At 40.0% G+C, this 23135-nt stretch overlaps 1 protein-coding gene across 1 annotated transcript in view; it reads left to right on the top strand.

The window, feature by feature from the left end:
- FES (FES proto-oncogene, tyrosine kinase) overlaps positions 1-16503 on the top strand; it is an 87799-nt gene extending 71296 nt beyond the window's left edge. Inside the window, exons 15-19 of the mRNA XM_075273382.1 lie at positions 5846-5940; positions 7832-7955; positions 10887-11044; positions 13458-13580; positions 15898-16503. Of these exons, the coding sequence (XP_075129483.1) occupies positions 5846-5940; positions 7832-7955; positions 10887-11044; positions 13458-13580; positions 15898-16040 (643 nt within the window). The 3' untranslated portion in view covers positions 16041-16503. The remainder of the gene's footprint in view (positions 1-5845; positions 5941-7831; positions 7956-10886; positions 11045-13457; positions 13581-15897) is intronic.
- The last annotated feature ends 6632 nt before the right edge of the window (positions 16504-23135 follow it).

The raw sequence follows: 23135 nt of genomic DNA, 5'->3' as shown, positions 1-23135 counted from the left end.
AAGAACTCAACCTTTTTTATTCCTAAATGGTGCAGAATTTAAGCAGTCCATCTATATATAAAGCCCTTCCACCACAGTATACAAACCCTATGCAATAAAAATGCATGCAGCTGTATAGTTAGTAGCCAGCTTGGAGATTTGTGTTACAGCCCATCAGTGCCCAAGCAATATAGGTATGGGACAGGAAAAGAGAAAGAACTCTGTGACTAAGGGCCCCTGTGGCCAAATCTCTCTGTAACCTTCAACAGGCTGAGTAAAATTGCCATATGTTGTCCATCCTTAGGGCCATTTTAAATAGCCAGTTTCAGGCCCATAAAAAGCGTTGAGCATTGCTTAGTTATAGGACTGCTTTCTGGTTGGCATAAAAGATGTGATCAGGTAATAAATGAGCATTTCCTTGATTATATCGGCTGATCGCTGCCTTGTTTGTATGGGGCAATGAATTGGAACAAGCATTCTTGAGAACACTTGTTGACCTTGTCCTTGAAATTTGGTGCTTTGAGTAGAATTGGAAGTTCTTGTCTGTGCTCCAGTAAAATATTATACTGACTTGGAAGGAAACGCATAGACATTTACATTGTATTGCCACATAGGCTCCAATGAGGCAGTGTGTCATAGAAACTTTATATTGATAAACAGGAAATAGTTTCATCAGCTTCCTTGGTTTCCTGTTTTTCTAAGCTCTGATATTTAGATTAATTTTACACAGAAAATAGGACACATGTTGAAATAATATTTCATATTATATAAAGAATCACTGGCAAAATCCACGTTTTCTTTCTTCTCCTCTTAGGAAATAGGAAACTTGAAGGATGGAAATTTTATTCTAGACTTAGAATGCTTGAGTCACGTAGGTGCAATTTTCCTTCATGCCAGAGGACTTTAGGTTCTTTATTCCTTTTATACAAATTTTAATGCAACTATTTATTGTGTAATTTATCTGAGTTTAGACGTGGCAGGAGTTTCGATGCGTCCTATAAAAGAAAGAAGCAGTCCTGTGGAAATGCTTTTTTCCATCTCTGCACCGCGCACATGATGGCCTATCACAATCCAGTCTTTTATGTATACTGCTCTCATATCTGTGTATGCCAGCTTCTGCTGTGCCCTGATCACACTCCATGTTGATCTTACAGTAAGGTAATACTTTCTGAATTATATAAGTACATGTTGATTGCAATTTGTTTTTACCGGGGTGCTAGTCCAAAGCAACACCTGTCATCAAGGTTTGGGGTAATTGGCATGAGCCTCATGGGGTTTTTTGCCTTCCCCTGGATCAACACTGTAGGGATTGTAGGGTTATAGGTTGGACTTGATGGACTAATGTCTTTATCCAACCTCATCAACTATGTAACTATGTAAGGTTTGTCATTAATTGTATCCAGATTACAAAACGTATTAGTGGCAATAGCGTGAAGCAGAAAACTTCACGACTACCTCACCCTAAAAGATGCAAGAAAACCGCATTAGGCAAAGATCCTACGTTGCAGAAATGCAGCGCTTTGGCCATTGAAAATATGCATGGGGAAAAAAAGCTGTGTCTTATACTACCATCCACACATTATGGAAAAAAGGAGCTGCGGAAAAGCTGGGTTTTCCTTGTAATTCAATAGGGGAAGAAAAACGCTTCAAAAATTCAGTAACAAATGTAACGCCTAACTCCATATAAACAATAATGGTTTTGGAACAGAATGTGGAATAAGCTGACATAGGTGTGATGGCCAAGTGTGGGTATACTTTGATCTTATAATGTAAGTTCCATCTAGCAGTGTCACTGTATAATTATGATCCTTTTTCCTATATGTAAGTAGATTATGGGTCCCAGGGCCAATTTAGTGCCATATCTATAGCTACACATTGGGTAAATGTCATCTTACAGTGTAACAATTTAAGACCAGAGTGCTGTGAAGTTTAGACAGGTGACTAGTGTATTTGCTATGGCTCCCTCCATATATATGCTTTCTACTCATGTGACCAGATCTGAGCTGTCAAGCGCAAATCATTTTCCATCACTGAACATGTTTCTTTTGATCATAAAAATCTGTATTCACTTTCGTTTGAAATTCTCATCCTAAGAAAAATATATCTATATATTCTGGAATGGAGCTTCTGATCTGTAAAGTTTCATCTCTAGGAACTAATACTTAGACTACTTGCTAAATCTTTCATTAGTCCCAGGAGGAACATACAGTAGCCTTTAATATTGGCCTCCTGTTAGTTATGCATTCTCTTGGATTCAACATGATATACCATACCAGTCTTGTATATATTAAAGACCGTGTGATTCCTGTATACACGGCAATTCCCAATACATTTCTTTTATCAAAATTGCCCTTTTTAAGTTCAGCGGCAGAATGCAGACTTGCTATGGCAGAACAGACATCGTTTCTTAACCCCTTCCCGCCGACGGCATTTTTTGATTTTCGTTTTTCATTTTTGACTCTCCCTCTTGCAAACCCCATAACTCTTTTATTTCTCTGCTCCCAGAGCCATATGTGGTCTTAATCTTTGCAGGACAATTTTTTCTTCATGATGACACCATTAATTATTCTGTATAATGTACTGGGAAGCTGGAAAAAAATTCAGAATAGGGGCGATTTGAAGAAAAGTGCATTTGTGCGATTTTATTACAGGATTCGTTTTTACGGCGTTCACTATGCAGCCAAAATGACATGTCACCTGTATTCTGTGTTTCGGTATGATTCCAAAGATACCAAATTTATATGGTTTTATTTACATTTTAACTCCTTAACAAAAATCCAAACCTATGCCAAATGTTTTTTTTTTTAAAGTCGCCATATTCTGACAGCCGTAACTTTTTTATACTTCCGTGTATGGGGATGCATTGGGCGTTTTTTTTTTTTGCGGGGCCAGGTGTACTTTTTAGTTATTCCATTTTGGGGAATTGTTTTTCTTTGATAATTTTTTTATTCCAATTTTTATCACAGGCAAAACAGTGAAAAAACGTCAATTTGGCGCTTTTGACCTTTTTTACCATTACGGCGTTTACCATACAGGAAAAATATTTTTATACATTTGTAGAGCGGGCGTTTTCGGACACAGGGATACCTAACATTTATGTGTTTCACAGTATTTGACTACTTTTATATGTGTTCTAGGGAAAGGGGGTGATTTGAATTTTTAAAACTTTAAAATTTTTAGGCAGCATTCACACTGAGTAACGCTGGCGTTTTTTGTGCTTATTTTGGCATGTAGCGCCGCGTTTACGCCGCATTTGCGCCGCGCTATTTTGCGGTAGCGTTGTACGGCGCAAATGCTACGTGCCAAAATAAGCACAAAAAAACGCCAGCGTTGCTCAGTGTGAATGCTGCCTTATGAAAGATTTTTTTACTTTTTTGTAATTTTTTTTTTTTTTTTTTTGCATTCATTAGACCCCCCCCAGGGGACTTGAACACCAGGGGGTCTGATCACTAATGCAATGCATTACAATGCTAATGCATTGCAATACATTGCCAATGTGATGTCGGCCCTGGAGCTTGCTCCAGGTGCTGGCGAACACCAGGAAAATGGTGGCTTGGTCAGATTTGACCGAGGTGCTGGAGGGGTTAACGCCCCCGATCGGTCTGGGCACCAACCGGGGGCATTAGCGCTGGGTGCCTACTGTGTAAATCAGCAGACACCCGGCAGCTATGACGGCCGACCGACTCCCGCGCGGCCGCCATAGTTGAACACCCACCGTACTAGTATGGCGGATGTCGGGAAGGGGTTAAAGGAATACAGAAAAAAACAAGTGAAGTATTCCCTCAAGTTACAATATTAATTGGTTCCAGGATCACCAATGTAAAGTTGAAACCTTTGTAACTTGAGACCATAATTCTATGGAAAAATTAGTAATGGTATTTAAAGATCTAAAAATATAACATATATATATCACTGTTCAAAAAATAAAGAGAACACTCAAATAACACATCCTAGATCTGAATGAATGAAATATTCTCATTGACTACTTTGTTCTGTACAAAGCTGAATGTGATGACAACCAAAATTAGCAAAGAAACCACATGGACCCCATAGACTATAATAGGGTCCGTGTGTTTTCCATACAGTGTCCACATGAATCATGCGGAGAGAAAAGTGCTGTTTGCAGAGGTTTTATTGCTGCATGTTTTGTGCAGAAACCACACGGACCCCATTCTAGTCTATGGGGTACATAGGATTTTTTTTTGCTAACCGCTTTTTAATGCGTTCAGTATGTAGGGTCCTCAAGCAGACTCCCTGATCGGAATACCGAACACAGATGTGAACCAGGCCAAGCATTGCATGTTGAAAATATAGTAACCTGAACCCATTGTAGTGATGTATATACTATTAGTATATGGGTGTAACAACCCAAGTGTTGTACTGGGCTCCGCAAGGTATGTCCGAACTACAGCCCTTACTGTGCCTAGAAGACACAGATGAGGTTGAGTACAATGCTGAAGCCTACATGACCATTCAGTCCATGTCTCTGCTCCCGGGAGTTGTAAAGCAGGGATGGCTGTGTAGTGATGTCACTACATCATGCCTACTGCTTTCAAGCTACCAACAGCAGAGACCAGAGTGAACTGCTGGGGAACAAGGATTGGCGGGTATTACTTATGATTTGGTTTGTGCATTTTTCTGTGAGGCCACAATGAGGGGGGCATTATACTGTTTTGAGGGCATCAATAAGGGGGCATTGTACTGTGGGGGCAAAAATGAGGAGGCATTATACTACATAACACATTAATGGGCAGGGACATTGCTATAGGGCTGCAGCAGTAGTAGTCGCTACTAGGCTTTGGACCCCAAGGAGGCCCCATAGGACTCTCTGCGGCTGAGATACAGCTGTTCTAAATGGCACAAGTTAGTTAGGGCCCCATTACAGATTTTGCAGGTACACCTCTGAGTAAGGGGGACTTTATACTATGTGGGGGCCAGAAGCTGGTAGGATACTTTGTTAGGGCTACAAAAAGGGCTATTATACAGTATGGACACATTGGTGGAAATGGGCGGTCCAAAGAAGGGATGGGTAAATTTATTGCAGTCCTCCTTGCACAGAGCATATCTAGAAAACTCTACCATAAAACTCTACCATATAACTAGGGCAGAGGAAAAGCTCATGTACAGAAAAATGTGTGTGTGTGTGTATATATATATATATATATATATATATATATATATGTAATGCAACATATCTAAATGTATATAATGCAACATATCCAGAGAGAGAGAGAAATATATATATATATAGATTCATTTCCACCACCTTTTGTTTCCTTTTATTCTAGTCTATTGCAAAAAAAATTTTCTTTTTCTTTTCCACAGAATTTTGAAGCAATATAGTCATCCAATATAGTCATACAGCTGTTCTAAATGGCACAAGTTAGTTAGGGCCCCATTACAGATTTTGCAGGTACACCTCTGAGTAAGGGGGACGTTATACTATGTGGGGGCCAGAAGCTGGTAGGATACTTTGTTAGGGCTACAAAAAGGGCTATTATACAGTATGGACACATTGGTGGAAATGGGCGGTCCAAAGAAGGGATGGGTAAATTTATTGCAGTCCTCCTTGCACAGAGCATATCTAGAAAACTCTACCATAAAACTCTACCATATAACTAGGGCAGAGGAAAAGCTCATGTACAGAAAAATGTGTGTGTGTGTGTGTGTATATATATATATATATATATATATATATATATATATATATATATATATATATATATGTAATGCAACATATCTAAATGTATATAATGCAACATATCCAGAGAGAGAGAGAAATATATATATAGATTCATTTCCACCACCTTTTGTTTCCTTTTATTCTCGTCTATTGCAAAAAAAATTTTCTTTTTCTTTTCCACAGAATTTTGAAGCAATATAGTCATCCTAACATTGTCAGACTAATTGGGGTTTGTACACAGAAACATCCAATTTATATTGTCATGGAGCTAGTACAGGGTAAGTGTAATGATGTTTTTATTTCTCGGATGCACTACACATAAACTAAATGTTACAATGTTACAGTGCCATCAAGTGGCAGAAGGAGGTAACATTCGGATGATCCACATGATCATAGAAGCAGTTAGACAATAGTTGACTATTTATTTTTGCACATTTCTTTCAATGAAAAGTTACATCGTACATTGTGCATCTCTTCTCCAAACTGTAACATGAACAGGACAATGTAGAGGTAAAGATGTCACTTGCCCACTGCATCATGTGTATTCTGCCTGGGCATACACAGGCATGTTGAAGTTATTACTTTTATATGCTTGCCCAGGCAAAGACAGACAGATATTGATGCATTCGCCATTACTGCTCTTTGATTTTTCAGAGGATTCCTCCATCCCCAGTGCATGTTACAGATCGAAATGGCATCTAAACATCTCTAATGAGAAAACAGAACAAGGGTGTTAGTATCTTGTGATATCTATAGTTGTCTCTGGCCCTGAGGTACTGCTGCTTTCAATTCTCAGTAAATGAGACATCAATTAATTTCACCTGTATTTATCTACGGCCGCACAGTGCCAGCAACACCACATCTTCCTCCCTTAGAGAAACACTTCTGCTAAATGTTTTATTCTCTGGCCTGTAGGAAAGTCAAGTTAATCTTCTTATTGGTGATATGTCTACTCTATTCTGGTCCTGACTGACATTCTGACTCTCCAAATGACACCGCATATTATGCCTGGACACGAAGCTGGTTACCATGCTTAGTCTTATGAGAGCCTCCTTGTGGTTTTTCAAAGGACTGAACAAAGAAACTGATTTTCTTCCCAAACATAAGCTGATGTGTTCAGTTGCTGGTCACATGATACACCTGAGGCCCAGAAGGAACTGGATAACCCATCTATACAGCCACTATTAAGATTACCTTCACTCCAACTCAAATTATGTACCAGAGAATAAACATTTTTATGGGAGTCCTATCTTAAGGACTAAAGGAAAAACATATCCATCCCTTATAGCCTCTGACATTTGCCACCAGTGAAGAGTTGAGGCACCCATATATATCAGATGGCCACCCAATCCCTCTGGTGAGTGGGTTTAGTCTATACGCATCTGATCCTTGTGGCCTTAATTTCTCTCCATTTTAAGATTTTCTCTTGTTAAGTGAATGGAGATATTTTCAGAGGCTGAAACTAATTAGAGCGAATTACCCGAGACCGCTCTGATCCTCTCCACCATCTGGGGCTCTGGTATGGCAGTGACAACAAGAATACTTCCATTCACTTACAGAAAGCAGATAACATTTTATTATGCAGTACGTAAGCGTATATGGAAAACCATGCTCTTATTAAGAGAGTGTAAGCATAACCTGAGCTATAGCGCTGTGTGTGTGTGTATATATATATATATATATATATATATATATATATATAATGCAGTATGTCTGCACCCTAAGACTAGTTCACGCAAGGTTTGAGCAATACAGTTAAGTGGTATATAAAACGTATACTACCATAAGGAATAAAGCATTTGGAACACCATGCCTATTGTATATAGTTGCATGCATTGACTGCCATTATAAAAACCACAGCTGTTTGAATGCAATTCACTGCTTCATAGTAAGTTATGGTATAGTGAGCTTCTGAACAGACAGAGCAGGACTGGGCTAACATGAAACTGGGAGTTCAGTACAGTAGCAATCCAGCTGTTCAGGAGCTCACAGCATCACAACTCACTGTGAAGTATAATTCTTTTCACAAAGCCATGGCCAGTTCAGGAAATATGGGCTGCACACACACCGTGTTTCACAGATGGAACACAATCATGTGAGTTAACCCTAAGAAACAGGGAAAAAGTAATGTAAAAGTAGGACTAGTGCAGTAACTTTGTTCTCCTGCAGGTGGAGACTTCTTGACATTCTTACGGAATGACGGCCCCAGACTGAAAACCAAGGAGCTAATCAGAATGTCAGAGAACGCTGCGGCTGGGATGGAATACTTGGAAAGCAAACATTGTATTCACAGGTACAGGCCCAGGGGTTATTGCACTGGTATCTTGCAAGTCCAGGCTTAGTATATTAATAAGAAAAATGAAGCACAGCCCATGGATTCTCATTTTCTAGATAAGTAAGAACAGAATCCATGTTATTCTTTACGTAAAAAAACAAAAACAAAACCATACAATGAAAAAACTCTAAAAATTGGAGTATAAATAGTAATACTACTAATATTTGTTTATTTATTGGTCTATGTGCAAAATCTTACATATGCTTCAGGTAATGTACAATGTATATCTGGTACATACTACTGCATCAAGCACTATTACATAGTTGGCATACCACAAAAAGAGATTTACTTGTGAATAGATTAAATACACTAGAACAGACATGTAACATAAACCGCTCATCTGGTTTCTATAAGAATATCTGTCAGGAGGAAAAAGTATTGTGGACATGATAGTCAGAGCATGTGACGGCTATAGGGCCTGTGGAGAGAGAGGGCCCAGCTTCTATTCCTCTCATCCCTTAGTGGTAAGAGCCTGTCCTAGAATCTCTATGACCCATTATACGGAGAGGGGAATTGTGATCTTATGTACCCTTTTCCTTAAATCTTTTGTTCCTAGGATTGGAAAGGATCATCTTGTTATCATATGTATATATTTTAAGGAACTAGCTGAGGTGGTTAAGGGTTTTCTTTTTTTAGATGACGAACCACATTAAAAGATCTAATCAAAGCCCACAATTCTCAACAATGTAATTCCAAGTGCATGTATACACGGAATAGAAGGACATAGCGGTCAATGATATAGCATCTATAGGTTTGTCCTATGAAAGTTTAAGGTCTTTACATGTACACACCCTCATTTCCTCCATTGGACAGTCGTGGTGTAGATCTATTACTCTTTCTGCCCTGAACTGTTTCCTTTAGTTCTACGTTCCTCATACTACAAATTATGCCCATTGTTTTAGAAGATCACTGTACTTTAATCCCTTTGTAAGGAAGTTCTCTGGAGTTTAAAGGGAGTCTACCATCACCAAAACTTCTTATAAACCTTATTGCTTATATGTTGCTGTAGGAGCAGTTAGTGGAACAGTGAACATTTGTTTGTGTCAAATTGCAGTCCCATAAGTGTCTAAATATCAATTTTGGTAATGGTAGACTGCCTTTAATCCCTTTGTATCTAGTGTTCAGGAATGATATTCTGTCAAATTCTATCTATAGGAAAAGTGGCCTGTTAGCCTTCATCTCTAAAACAGTCAGTATGGGCTGCATGTGTACAGATGGACAATTTGTGTCTTCTAGGGCAAGAGCTGCTCTTTGCAGTGGCTCTCACTAATATGAGCGGGCTCAAGCAGGGGACTCCACTCTGTAACATCCACATGACTGTAATGCGTATATAATCAGACGTTCTCTGAACCCCTTTAATGTGTGAATATTCTGTTACCTACAGTACATTTACCAGAGGGTTAAAGAAAAAATACACCCCCATGAATGAGATCAATGGGAACATTCCTGGTGGTCTAGCAAAGTGAAGAGGTTATTATTCACATCACTAGTGTTCTAGAGTAATAGTGTTAATGGTGACATGCCTGGTGGTCAAGCTTATTGAGATGTTCATTGTTACTTACATAGATGCCTAGATGTGAAGAGGTTAAGTCTCAGCAGTACCTGCATTGAAGCCCATAGAGCGCTCTCTCTCTCTCTCTCTCTCTCTCTCTCTCTCTCTCTCTCTCTCTCTATGACATTGTCTTGCTTCACCACACTAGGACATGGCTGCAGACTGCTAAGGCCTCCTTACACTTCAGAAGCAGCTGTTGGTTTATTACAGAGCAGTTCGGACAATAATAATAAAGGTTCTCTCGTTGCCTGATGGGTATGATGCAGTGTCAGACCCCTGGGGAGTATAGCACAGTTTTACAAGTACTTGGCATGTCTACAGCAACGTAACCTCATTAAATAGCTGTATAGTTCTGTTCTAGAACTTCACCTTATTTAACCTACCAGAACATTTTCATCAGTACGCTGATAGCTATTATCCTATAACCAGCTATGGTCCTTATAATACATAACTACTGTCAAGTACTTGTATTTCATTGTATTTCCTATATACAAGAGAGAGGGCCCTAAAGCAATGTTGGCCAGATTTTGTGACCTGAGACAGAAGGTGTGTATGTCTTTTAATAAACCCTGGGCCAATGTCCTGCCACTTATTTGGAAATAAGAGAGAAGTGAGTCTTAGAAGCCAAATAACTTATCTGTATGTTTTTGGATTGAAGAAAATCCATACAAACACAAAAGAGTTTCCTGCTGCTAGGGATTAGTGTTAACCATTGGGCCACCATACTTGGATATCTGTGCTGTTAGAAAACAGTACTAACCATTGAGCCATCTTACTTCAATACTTGTGCTACAAGGAGACAGTGCTAACCACTGAGCCACCATACTATGACACTTATGCAGCAGTGCTGCAAGGGTGCAGTAATAACTACAGCTCCACCATACTGTGACACCTACGTTGCAAGGCAACAGTGCAAGTACTATTAGTATGGGACGTCTTTATAGTAAGTATGGTATTGAGCTATCTTTTCTCCTGCTCATAAGCATCTAATGGATTTCATGTGCCCTGTCTGCCCTTTATCCTATGATGACTGACTCCCATGCCCTAACATGGATGTGCAATATACAGTGACTTACCAAGAGTTATGTGGTATCTTTTTTTTTTTTTCAGGAGAAATGGTGGTTTGCCAATGGATATTTCTCAGTTCTTAACGTTATATAAACAGATGTGAAATCTGACCTATTCTTAGAAATAATTCTTCATTACATTTCATGAATAGTATTGTATAATAACACAGTAGCATTTCAGACACTGCTTCATCCAGAAGAATATTTATAATGTACCCAATAACTAAAAGGCCTTTCTGTCCATTTCACACAATGTCTTTATTAATGCAGGGATCTTGCAGCACGCAACTGTCTTGTGACTGAGAAAAATGTCTTAAAGATTAGTGACTTTGGTATGTCAAGAGAAGAGGCAGATGGAGTATATTCATCTACTGGAGGAATGAAACAGATTCCTGTTAAATGGACGGCACCAGAGGCGCTCAACTATGGTATTACCTTACATTAGTATTATGTTTGTTTCCTCAGGACATTAAACATATTTTTACATAGTAAATGTCTTCTGAAAGGGACTGTACACCTAGTCTGCAGGCAAAACCAAAGCTAGACTTTCCCTCATCTGGGGCCTCGGTGGGGTCTATTTCTATTGGGGAATTATATGGAGCTAGAAAAATAGATCCAGGTTGGCTCTACCTGCAGCAGGGGCATCATAAGGAGGATACCAAGAAACTTTGCACCTCTATGGCGCAGAAATCAAGAGAAGGAGGGAGCCAAGCGTCTCAGAAGTAAATGATCTGCAGGACAGGAAGATAGGAAAGAATGGTGGGGTCTGAGTTAGTTAGTTTGGTAGGGCTAATGGTCCGAGGGCTAGCTAGGTAAACAGGGAGGGGGTGTGAGAGAGGGAGGGAGAGGGAGTGAGAGGGGGATCTGAGTGAAGAGCAATGCATCATGGTAGTTGTAGGATCAGAGAGCAGGAAGCTACTCAGGTTAACAAATGCAGAGGATGCCAGGAGCTCATAGAAATCACTCAAAACAATGCTAAAAGTATTTAGGTGCACTTATTAACCCATTAATAGCATATCCCTCTCCCTACATCACATGGATGGTTTTTACATGAACATGGTTAAATTTGTAGACAATTAAAAGATAAACATTTTTTGCAAATAAAGTAGTTAAAGATTTTCTCTGACATCTTAGTAGTGACAGTCATTTGCCTTGATTGGTTGCCAATGGATACAGCCATGATTGTAGGAGCTTGTAAGAAACCCAGCCTGACTTCCTTGTTGTGGGTGGGTTATCTTCTCATTCACGCAGTGCCCTTGCCAGTGGCATAACTAAACTCTTGTGGGTCCCGGTGCAATCTTTTGTACAGGACCCCATACCTCATCTTTATAGCGGATTCTTGATAGTGATGGTTACGGGTGCCAAGGAGTTTAATTAATCTAAGGGTGTATTCACATGGAGGAAGTTGGTGCTGATTTTGGCGCGATAACTCGTGTCAGAATCAGCACGGAAATAAAGCCTCCCATTGACTCCAATGGGTTCCGTTTTCCGCATGGAACCCATTGAACGCAATGGGAAAAAAAAAGCTTCTCTCTGATTTCAATGGGTTCAGCGCAGAAAATGAAGACTTCATTTCTGCGCTGATTCTGACACGAGTTATCGTGCCAGAATCAGCGCCAATTTCCTCCATGTAAATGCACGCTTAGTGTAATCTGTGGGTCTCCTTGGCTTATGGGCTAGGTGGAAGCTGCAATCTCAATACTGATGTCAGTGCTTATGGGCCCCTAAGGCTCCTGGGCCTCAGTGTGACTGCAGCCTCAGCACCCCCTAAATTATACCCCTGGCCCTTGCCCCTGACCTTCTTCTACTCCATACATTTTGGCAAGAGGTTTGTGAGACGGAGAGGAGAGTGGGATAACTGATCTCCTGAGACACAATGATTGGTTGCGCTGACTGAAACCTCAGTTATATCATTCTTAGTAGTGCTATAAGCAGAATTCCAAATATGAATTTACTTTAATGCTCCTCTCTTTTAGTAACACAACCCACTATTCTTCTCTCAGATATTGTAGTTATATGTATTTTTTATATGAGGAACTGATGAACCCATTCTAAGTCGACACCTTGAGTCTAGAAACATAGAGGGGATTTTTTTTTTACGACTAGCTATTCTTATGCCAGTCTTTTTTTTATATGTTTGTTTATAAACTGTCAATGTAACAGAATGCAAGAAGCATAAGCAAGCGAAAAAAAGATTGACAAAGGGGTAATAGATTTCTGCTAGGACCTGACGCAGCAGGCAAGGATTTACAAACAATATGTATGTAGTGAGTGAATAACCCTATGAGTACAGTAAAAGAGGGAAAGAATAATTCTATCTATAAGACCCTTAACACTGGGGTGCTATACTAGCCAGTGGAAAATAGATAAAGTAAAGAAGAGTCTAAAGAAATAAAAGGGGGGAAAGTACAGGAAAAGAGGCTAGTACTAACCAACTTGGGTGGGTAATAGGTCCTTACGACAGTCTTAATGGAGTCTCTGACAGGCGCAAGACTCACTAGGATGACTGAATGGTAAGCAGATAGCAGTGGCTGAGATGTGCCACTATCCATCAAACATACGCCTTGTTGAGGCACATTTATGGCCACGATCAAGACCAGAGTGCATAAACTGGACTAGACTTCAGATAATAGTTATTGCTCTTGTCTCAGTACACTATAGGTAACACATTCTCAGTACAATGAAATGATGGACTACAAAGGTCTTAATTTGATATCTCTCTTTTGAGAACCATTTGCGAACTATAAATAATCTTATACTGTATAACTCCATCAGTATTTATTCTGAATGTGGGGAAATTTTGTCACTACAGAATTGATATGCTCTCTATATCTATTCCAGGTCGATACAGTTCAGAAAGTGATGTCTGGAGTTTTGGAGTTTTACTTTGGGAAGCGTTCTCTCTTGGTGCAGTGCCATATACAACTATGAACAACCAGCAAACTAGAGAAGCTATAGAACATGGTAAGTGTGTGCCTCTGTAATAATGAATAGTAATGTTGGAAAAAATGGGTGACACAGTGCGCTCCAGACTGTCAAACATAATTAACCCAAGTCCACTGTGATCACTAAGATCAATAGGAGTGTAATGACATTATACTACTCTCATTTCCCATCTGTTCACCTTTGATCACTGTTGTGCAGGGTAAATATAGGTACTTTGATTGTACTGATCTTGATGTCATCTTGAAGCCCATTTTCATCCAGATCTGCATGCAGAATCCTGTCGAGTTTTTCTTAGTTCTGAGCTCAAATCTCCCAGCAGCCCCTCCTACATCAGAGCTTACTGTAATAATTTGTATTCTGGAAAGTGTACTCTTAACACCAAGTATTGAACAGTGATCTGATGCAGAAAAATGGATGTGTCATACACTGCAGTATAGAATAGCTAGTAAGGTGTTACAAGTATTTGTATGATAATATGTCAACAGATTTCACTAGGAACCAAGAGGCTGCATCATAGAATACTAACAGGCAATAGCATCATGTAACTATGTTGTCCTATAACACTGGTCCTCATCACTGCTAATAACAAATAATGAATGGGTCAGTGATGAACCCCATCATTGGCAGTCCTGTAGAGTTGAATGGATCAGCAGCAGACATGCATGGCTTCCACTCTCTTCATATGGGGGGACTTGAGACTCTAGTTCTTGTGAACAGTGGGGGTCCCAGCAGTCAGACCCCCTTAAAGGGAATATTTCACCAGAAAATTACTTATTTTTGAAACCATGTTTTCATAATAAATATAATTTAAAGAATGTTTGATATTTTCTTTGTCACTACCTGTATTTTAAAAATGTATTATATCCTCCAATTTTCACTCTGCCCACTAAAGCTAATAATAGCCTGACACTTGGCAGCTTGTGGGAGAATTTCTTTCCAGCAATCACTTCATTTACAGCACAAGCAGAATTACAAAGATTACAAGATAGCACCTCTGTAGATAATATCTTTTAGCCAGTGGCGTAACTAGGTATGGTGGGGCTCCGTGACGAACGTTTGACATCCCCCCCCCCCCCCGTGCATTCCTGTGAGTTCTATTATGCCCCATAGTGGCCCCTGCGCACAGTCTTATATCCCACAGTGGCCCCTGCACACAGTATTTTGCCCCATAGTGGCCCCAGTACACAGTAGTATGCCCCATAATGGCCCCAGTACACACTGTTATGCCCCATAGTGTCCCCTGCACACAGTATTATCCCCCATAGTGGCCCCTGCACACAGTATTATGCCCCACTGTGGACACCCATGAACAATTATTATACTCTGGGGTCTTTTCAGACCCCAGAGTATAATAATTGGAGGCTGAGGGGGGATACAAACATAAAAAACACTGTCACTTACCTATCCCCGGCCCCACTGCAGTCCTCGGTGGTGTCGGCCATCTTCAATGACGTCGGGACGTCACATGACCCGGGATGATCGGGGATCGGTAAGTAAATAGAGCCTGTTACCGGCTGGAGTAACTCCAGCCGGTAACGGCCTATTAAAAGAAAAAAAAAACACACACGGCTGTAGCGGCTGGCGCCCGGCCCCTAATTTCCCGGGCCCTGTGGCAGTCGCTACCCCGGTAGTTACGCCACTGCTCTTAGCCTTCAATGCATCTACTACTGACAATAGATGATGTCACAATGTATCATATCTCCTCCCTGCACATAGCATGTCTAGAAAACGCTCCCATAAATCTTAGTGAGTCAGTTCTAGACTGTTGCTGTTTTTGGCTATGACCCTGCTGTAAAGTATATCACTAAATGCTGATAAAAAAGTAGTGGAAAATCTCAGGCAAGATGACAGCCTCCATAAGCAAATAAAAGCAAAATGGTATAATATGAGATTAGAAAAAGCGACATATATATATATATATATATATATATATATATATATATATATATATATATATATCTCAAAGAAAATTAATTGCCACAGCGCCACCAAATCTGGGGATTATCCCACAAATTGCACGGCAGAAACCCCTCTCCAGGCAAAAGGGTTTACAATAGAAAAATACAATCCGGTTTGTCAGCAACTTGTATGGATGGAAAATGTCCTTTTATTGGAAAAAGCAGTACACCATGTATCGTTCCACACTGGGACCTTTCTCAAGTTGCTGACACACCGGATTGTTTATATATATAATATATAATTTATTTATTTTTTATGGCAACCCTTTCCCTTCAGTTATACCATCAGGTCCCCTTGTTTGTTAATATGAGGACACTGTGCAAGTCAAATCATTCAATATTCTATATTTACACCATCAATATCCTTTTGATCTCAGGAATCCGCCTGCCTGCTCCAGAGATGTGTCCAGATGATATTTATAAGCTGATGCTGCGGTGCTGGGAATATGATGCGAGGAAACGTCCAAACTTTGGCACTGTGCACCAGGAACTTATCAGTATCCGCAAGAAACATCGATAAGACCCCTGGTTAACAGACTTCATATGAGAGCGGGATGTAATAATCATCTTATTGGTGGTTATCTGGTAGGGCTTACTGTATGGACCTACAGAACATGATGAACAGGGGCATTAGTACAGAAAAATTACAGATCTTGCTCGTCTTATGGTGAAGACATTTCCTTGTTATTATAACAGAATCTGTGAAGCTTTTCTTCAGTGGTTCCTGCATTTCTGAAACCTTTCACATATCAGCATAGTATCATTAGAAAAGGTCAAGTTTGTGCATCCTGCATCAGGATTACTTGTCACAAATGCAAGGGGTAATGATATTGTAGCTCTTATGTACACATAGACATGAGGCAGAGCTGAGTTTGTCATTGTGGCCAGTTTATCATGGAGGCACAACTTTATTACTGCATTATTTTACCTTATATTATTTTACTATTCAAGTTAAATGACATATTCAGCTCTGCTGCATCTACAGTAAATGCACATGATATCCATATGACTAAATATATGTATACATATTAAAGAAAAACATATATTTAAAGTGCTCCATCTGTCCTGTCTCATTGTATTGGTTGCTCATATATATTCTTTTCTTTAGGGTTGTGCTGGTAAATTAAACGGGATAGCCATTTTATTTTATAAACCATCAATGTGAAATATTTATTTCATTTTTTACTTTTCTTATGTAGCTTTTGTAGACTGACTGTGCTTTTTTTCAGTCTAAGGGCTAGTTCACATGGAGTAAAATGGTCTGGATTTTGGTGTGGGAAGCCACGTCAGAATCCAGACCAAAATGTGCCTGCTGTGGCTAGCTGCAACTGTTGTGGCTTCCGACAGTCGCGGCTATCCGCTCCGGATTAGGCCCAAATGAATGGGCCTTGTCCAGAGGGTGGTGTCGCAAGGCGGACGTCTGCGGCTGAATCAACCGCGGAATCCGCCTGAAGAAAGGGCAGCTCGCTTCTTTGTTTGTTCCCGCTCACGGAAAAAGGAAATGACCGGCTCCCATTGATTTCAATGGGAGGCAGTTTTTTTAGCTGGATTCTGACGCGGATTTCACGTCAAAATCCGGCCCATTTGACTTCGTGTGAACTATTCCTAACACTTTGGACCTGTGTTAAGCTCAACCTGTATTCTCCGGTGCCTTAGGTGATGTTCAAGATCAAACTTGTGCTTATATACAAAATAAGCGGCCTATATGTAAAACATGACTACTTTCTTTTAGAAATAGCGCCACTCTTCTCCATAGGCTATGACTGGTATCGCAGCCTAATCCTATTTACTTAAATAGGGATGACATGGGTGGCACTATTTATTAAAACTACCTAAAAGAAAAGCTTGCCTTGTCAGCCATAGCAGTCAGAAATCAGCTTTCATTTTTACACTGTGACTGAATGTCGTAGACAGCAAGGCCAGCTTTTTGTTTGACAGTATTCATAAATGAAGCCCAACAGGCCTCAAACCCATAGAGGAAATGGAGGCACCCCACTTCCATTCACTTGTGTCTGTATCTCCCAGAGGTTTAGCTGAGTCAGGGGTTCTCAGGAAATGTCGGGGTCTCAGCAGTCAGACCCCACTAATCAGTAGTTCATTCTTTATCCTGTGGCTAGGATAAATATTCTTCATGACATAACCCCATTAAGCACAAACATTTACCAATAAGATAGAGAAAATGTTATTGGAACTTATATAATGGTTTTCCATCAAGATGCCATGCAATTAATGTAGTCCAAATACCTACCCCAAAATGTAACCCATCTGGTCCAGTAATGCAGAACACATAGTCAATATGATATGCTCTATATAGAATCCCTGTATTCTCTGTATGGCTATCCTTACATGCTAACAGTTATCACTACTCATATCTATTTTTACAGAATACAATAAATAGTCTCTATATTCTGCTGATGGTACTGGAGAAGGGAGCTATTTGTGAATTTAAAGGGTTTTCAGGGATTGGAAAAAAAGAGAAACAGTGCCATTCTCGTTCGTAGGCTGTGTCTGCTATTGCAGCTCTGCCCCATTTCCTACAATACCGGTGAACTGCAATACTAAAAAAAAGTCTGATTACATAGTAGAGATGAGTGAGTACTATTTGAAACTCCAGCACGCAGACTTTGCCAGTAGTCGGCCGCTCAACCCCCTGCATACCGGAGTTTTGAATAATACCATTCAGCTTCCATTCATTCCTATGAGGCGTGCTATTCGAAACTACCGTTTCGAATAGTACTCGCTCATCTCTATGGCGCTTTTCAGAAGACAAAAGTAGAACTTTTTTCGAATGATGGACAACCACTTTAATGTCTCATCTCTATGGCCTGAATTACTACAGCTTGTAAAGGTTGCAGTTTGGTTTAGTGGTGTATATTAAAGATTTAGTGTAAATGCTTCATCCATATTACTTCTGTTTCAGCACTGGATTTCTGGCATATAAAAATGATAAAGATGTAATTGCTCATCATGATTTCCATCGGCAAGGAACGCTTAAACTCATGCATTAGATACAATGACATGGTTAACAGAACATCACTGCCCTATGCAGTTTGTTATTATGTACTCCCTAATGTCAACCTTACTATTGTAAATGTAATGGTCACTGGATCCAGCAGTCAGCGAGAAATCCTATACGACAAATCTGTAATATTAAGAGATTATTCTATAATAAAAAATCTCCATTGAAGCTTACTGGATACTTGGTAGAATAGACAGGGTGGTACATGTACTGGGCTCTTTGCCGCGTAATACTAATATGAGTGATCACAAAAGGACTTGCCACAGGAGGACCATTTTTATTATGTTTAAAGAACATTGTGTTCTGCTCCAGCGAGCGGGATGAGTGAGTACACTCTATAATAAGATGCATTACCATAATACTGAGGAAGAAAGTGGCACTGTGCAAGCCAGTAAATAGACCAGAGAGTAAAACTGTTCTGTAATTGAGAATAAACACAACAAAAATGACAAATCCAAGGTCTGGAATGGCTGCGCTAAATGGAAGAAAGGTAATGGAAACTTTCAAGTTTATCAAAGTATTATGAAATGTCGATGTCAATATATCTAGAAAACTGTAAGACCAAAGACACTCTGAGTGAACGTGCTGTGGGCTAGCTGCTGCAAATTCACCAATGGCTAGCCCGTGATTATCTGCAGTTGTGGCATAGTAAATGGGATTTAAACAAGTCCTACTCACACACTATGTAAAAAAAAAAAAACAGTGCAAAGTAGGGCTGAGCCATTACAGACTATAGCAAAATAACAGCTAGTTGAACATTTTAACTTGTTTACAGTTATCATTTAGGGCACTCTCTTTTTATATGACATACCCCATATTTTATGCCATGCCACTGAAATTTGGTTTGGTTCATCACATATCAGCATTCCTGATTGGATAGCATGCAGATAGTGACGTATCCTCTAGCCAATAGCAGCGTGAGACAGGATGAAAATGTGTGAAATAGCTGACATACTCTCATCGCAAATCCACATCCATTATTTGGATACTTTGTTGCAATAACTTGTTCAGCCTTAGTTCAAAGTGACTTGTGCTGTGGGTTTTATCACATAGCCTCTAAATTATTGCTGCAGGGTTTACCTGTGGATTTCAATGTTGGGGAAAAACGACTTTTTTGTTGCAGATTTTGCTGTAGGTTTTTGAGCCAAAGCCAAGTGGTTACAATGGGCCGTACACACAACCATGAATTTCCCAGCCCCGTGTGCAGGCCGACAGTCCAGGCTGCAAAACATAAAACAGGTTCTAATCCTGTCTTATTTTGTGCACCTGGCTTCCGTGGCTCCTATTCATTTAATGAAACAAGCCGTAGAAGCACTGCCCATTTATCCCCGAGTGCTGGCATACTTTTAATTGGGAAATATATAGAATTACTTATGCTTCTACCTTCTCTTCAATCCAATCCTGGCATGGGCTCAAAAAACCACAGCAAAATCTGCAAGAAAAAAAGCTCCATTCTGCAATGTTGAGCATTAGCCATAGGATAAAAGAGTCTGGACTGCAGAGTGGAAAATGGAGTATAATGGATCATGTTTGAAACTGGTAGATATCCCATGTACTCTGTAGTCTTACACATCATCTGAAACATCCAGTATTTCAGTAATAAAATAATGCCAGTATAGCAATGTGTCCAGAAAGCAAATTTGCCCCACTAGCAGTTGTACCAATATATTTGCATCTGTCCACAAAAATAAAGCGGTGTATCCAGCTCACCCTTGTATCCTGAGAACTCCTCCTGGGAAGCCCGGATAGCTTGGAGACTTCAGCCAGCTGATAAAGATATCACATGGAATGATCCAGCGTCGACCAGGGAGTATATAAAACATAACTTTTATTCTTTTCTTTAAAAAGGAGTTACATAGTAACAATCATTGCGGTTCAAGATGTACTGACATCTAGTGGCTACAATGTTTCAGAACACTAGTTCCTTCTTCACGGTCAACGCTGGATCATTCCATGTGATATATTTGCATCTGTATCCTCATAGCTAATTTCCTGGTTGAGAAGAGATTCACATCAGCTATATAGTAAAGAAGATAATATTTGTTTGGTCCTGATAGATTCACTTGGTTTATTTTGCACTTACAGTGTAAGGCCAGATGCAAATAACCATGGCCATATTCAGTGTGCTATTCATGCTATTTCATGGATAGCACACTGACTCATTCATTTCAATGGGCCCACACACAACTGTGAATTTCACGGTCCCATATGTGGGCCGACAGTCCAAGCCGCATAGTATAGAACAGGTCCTAATCCTGTCCTATTTTGCGTGCCTGTGCTTCCGTAGCTGCTATTCATTTAATGAAGAGAACTGTAGAAGCGCTGCCCATACATAGGCGGCACATGGGGACATCACTGTGTCCTCTGTGTGCCACCATGCTTTTAATTCACAGCCGGTCGGTTGCAGCATGGTCGTCTGTAACTGGCCTAAATATACCTTTAGACCCATATTACCTTTATTAGCACATCAACTCCACTGGTTAGTGTGTCATGGCAGTATGCATCGTGTATATTGTTGTTATATAACAGTAGCCTAAAGTTGATCTACACAGAACTAAAATCTTTCCATTCATTGTTTGTATCAATTGCCTTTTGTTTTCTCACAAGAGCACACCCAGAATATAAATACATGGTTAATGGGAGGATTGTTCAATAATTTCCTAAGGGTCATGTCTTACCATGTTTTCTTGCCTTGATGTTGTGTCACCTTGATCTGAAACCACACCCTTTATCATTACATACAAACTAGCAGTGAGCGCACTACAGAACACCTTATAATTATATATATGATGTATAATACACACATTGTGTTCCATGGTCACATCCCAATGTAAAGACCTGAATTACATATTACCATCTAACTAATTGACTTTAGGTTGTGTACAGTATGGCTTTAAAATATTTTTCCGTTTCTGTTCTTAAGAAATAAGGCTCAAAAATTTGCAACAAAATAAACTTGTTGAGCAATAGGAGATTATCCATATGCAGATGACAAAAAAAGTCTGCCCATCACTTGCTAAATTACCTAATACCAGGGCTTTTATTACCTCTGTATTGTAGTTCAGTGTACCCGATACTGCAGCAGCTGTTCTAGACAAAAGACTTCTTATAGGAAAAGCTCTTGGGCTGCCCTAGGAAAATGTTTAACATGGTCCCAAACTATCACCAGTCATTTATAGTACACTGGCACTCCCCTCAGTCTCCACTGTGACTGTAACCTCTGCACCCCCTTTAGTTATGCCCCCAAGCCAACATATATTAAGAGCCAGCAAAGGCTCTGTTCCATCACTGTGTCAACATCCAGTTGGCTTCAGTTAGACTTGTACTTGGAGAGGTTTCTATTGCTGTTGGTGAGTAGAATAAGAGGACGTATAACCTTATTCTACCCAGCAAAAAAAGAACAGAAGGTCAGTCTGATCCATTATTTCTTCTGCTTCTGTCTGTTAAAACGAGATCTGTCACTGATGAGTCAGAACACTTATCTCTTATGAACAGAGCCTAAAGTGGGCCATGCATTGACGCTAGGCTGAACAGAATATATACACAATAATATATACAATAATATACATTCTAATAACTTTTGCATTTTTCATAGAATATTAAGGAATCACATAACCAACAATACAGATCATTTCCAGCACCATCAAAAGTTTTCAGAACCCAAAAATGGTAAAGGGGTATTCCAATCTTCAAGATGATATTTAAAGGGGATGTTTCAGCAAATAAATGTTATGGTTAGTGCCAGTGGCGTAACTAGGAATGGCGGGGCCCCATGGCGAACGTTTGACATGGGACCCCCCCTCCAAAGACCCCGAATGACCGCCCCTTTTCCCTCGCGTTCCTGCAGGCATTTATTATGCCCCATAGTGGCCCTGTACACAGTATTATACCCTATAGTGGCCCCTGTACACAGTATTATACCCTATAGTGGCTCCTGTATACAGTATTATACAGCCTGCGCTGCACACATGGGTTAAACTCACCAGTGTGCACTCACTCTCCATAAGTCCTCAGCACTGCTCACTCCATCCCGGCACTATCTTCTTCCTGCACAATGTCTCCAGCCCTCCCCCACTGTCAGGACACACGCTGCTGAGGCTCTCCATCGCCCAGAAGCCCAGAACCCGATACCTCAGGTAGCCTCGGGCCTCAAAAAGTAAAATTTATTGTTTATATTTTTGTCATATTAACTAGTTGGGGGGCCCGGGCCCCCTAAGGTGTCGGGCCTTGTGGCAGCTGCTACCGTGGTAGTTACGCTACTGCAATGAAATGTTATACAGTTTTCCAACATACTTTCTGTATTGCAGATCTCTGCTTGCTGAAATTCAAAGTTTATTTTCAGTGCATAAAAATCAGTCCATAGTCATGTGATATTCAGTCCAAGGCCATGTGATATACAGTTCATGGTCATGTGATATACAGTCCATTGTCATGTGATATACAGTCCATGGTCATGTGATATATAGTCCATAGTCATGTGATATATAGTCCATAATCATGTGATGTACAGTCCATAGTCATGTGATATATAGTCCATGGTCATGTGATGTACACACATGTACACTTTGTTACAGTCACTGCATAGTAATCAGACTT

Source organism: Leptodactylus fuscus, chromosome 5 (assembly GCF_031893055.1).
Source record: "Leptodactylus fuscus isolate aLepFus1 chromosome 5, aLepFus1.hap2, whole genome shotgun sequence".
Taxonomy (NCBI): Eukaryota; Metazoa; Chordata; class Amphibia; order Anura; family Leptodactylidae; genus Leptodactylus; species Leptodactylus fuscus.
Note: the sequence above shows the minus strand (reverse complement) of the source record. Positions and strands in the feature narration are given on the sequence as shown.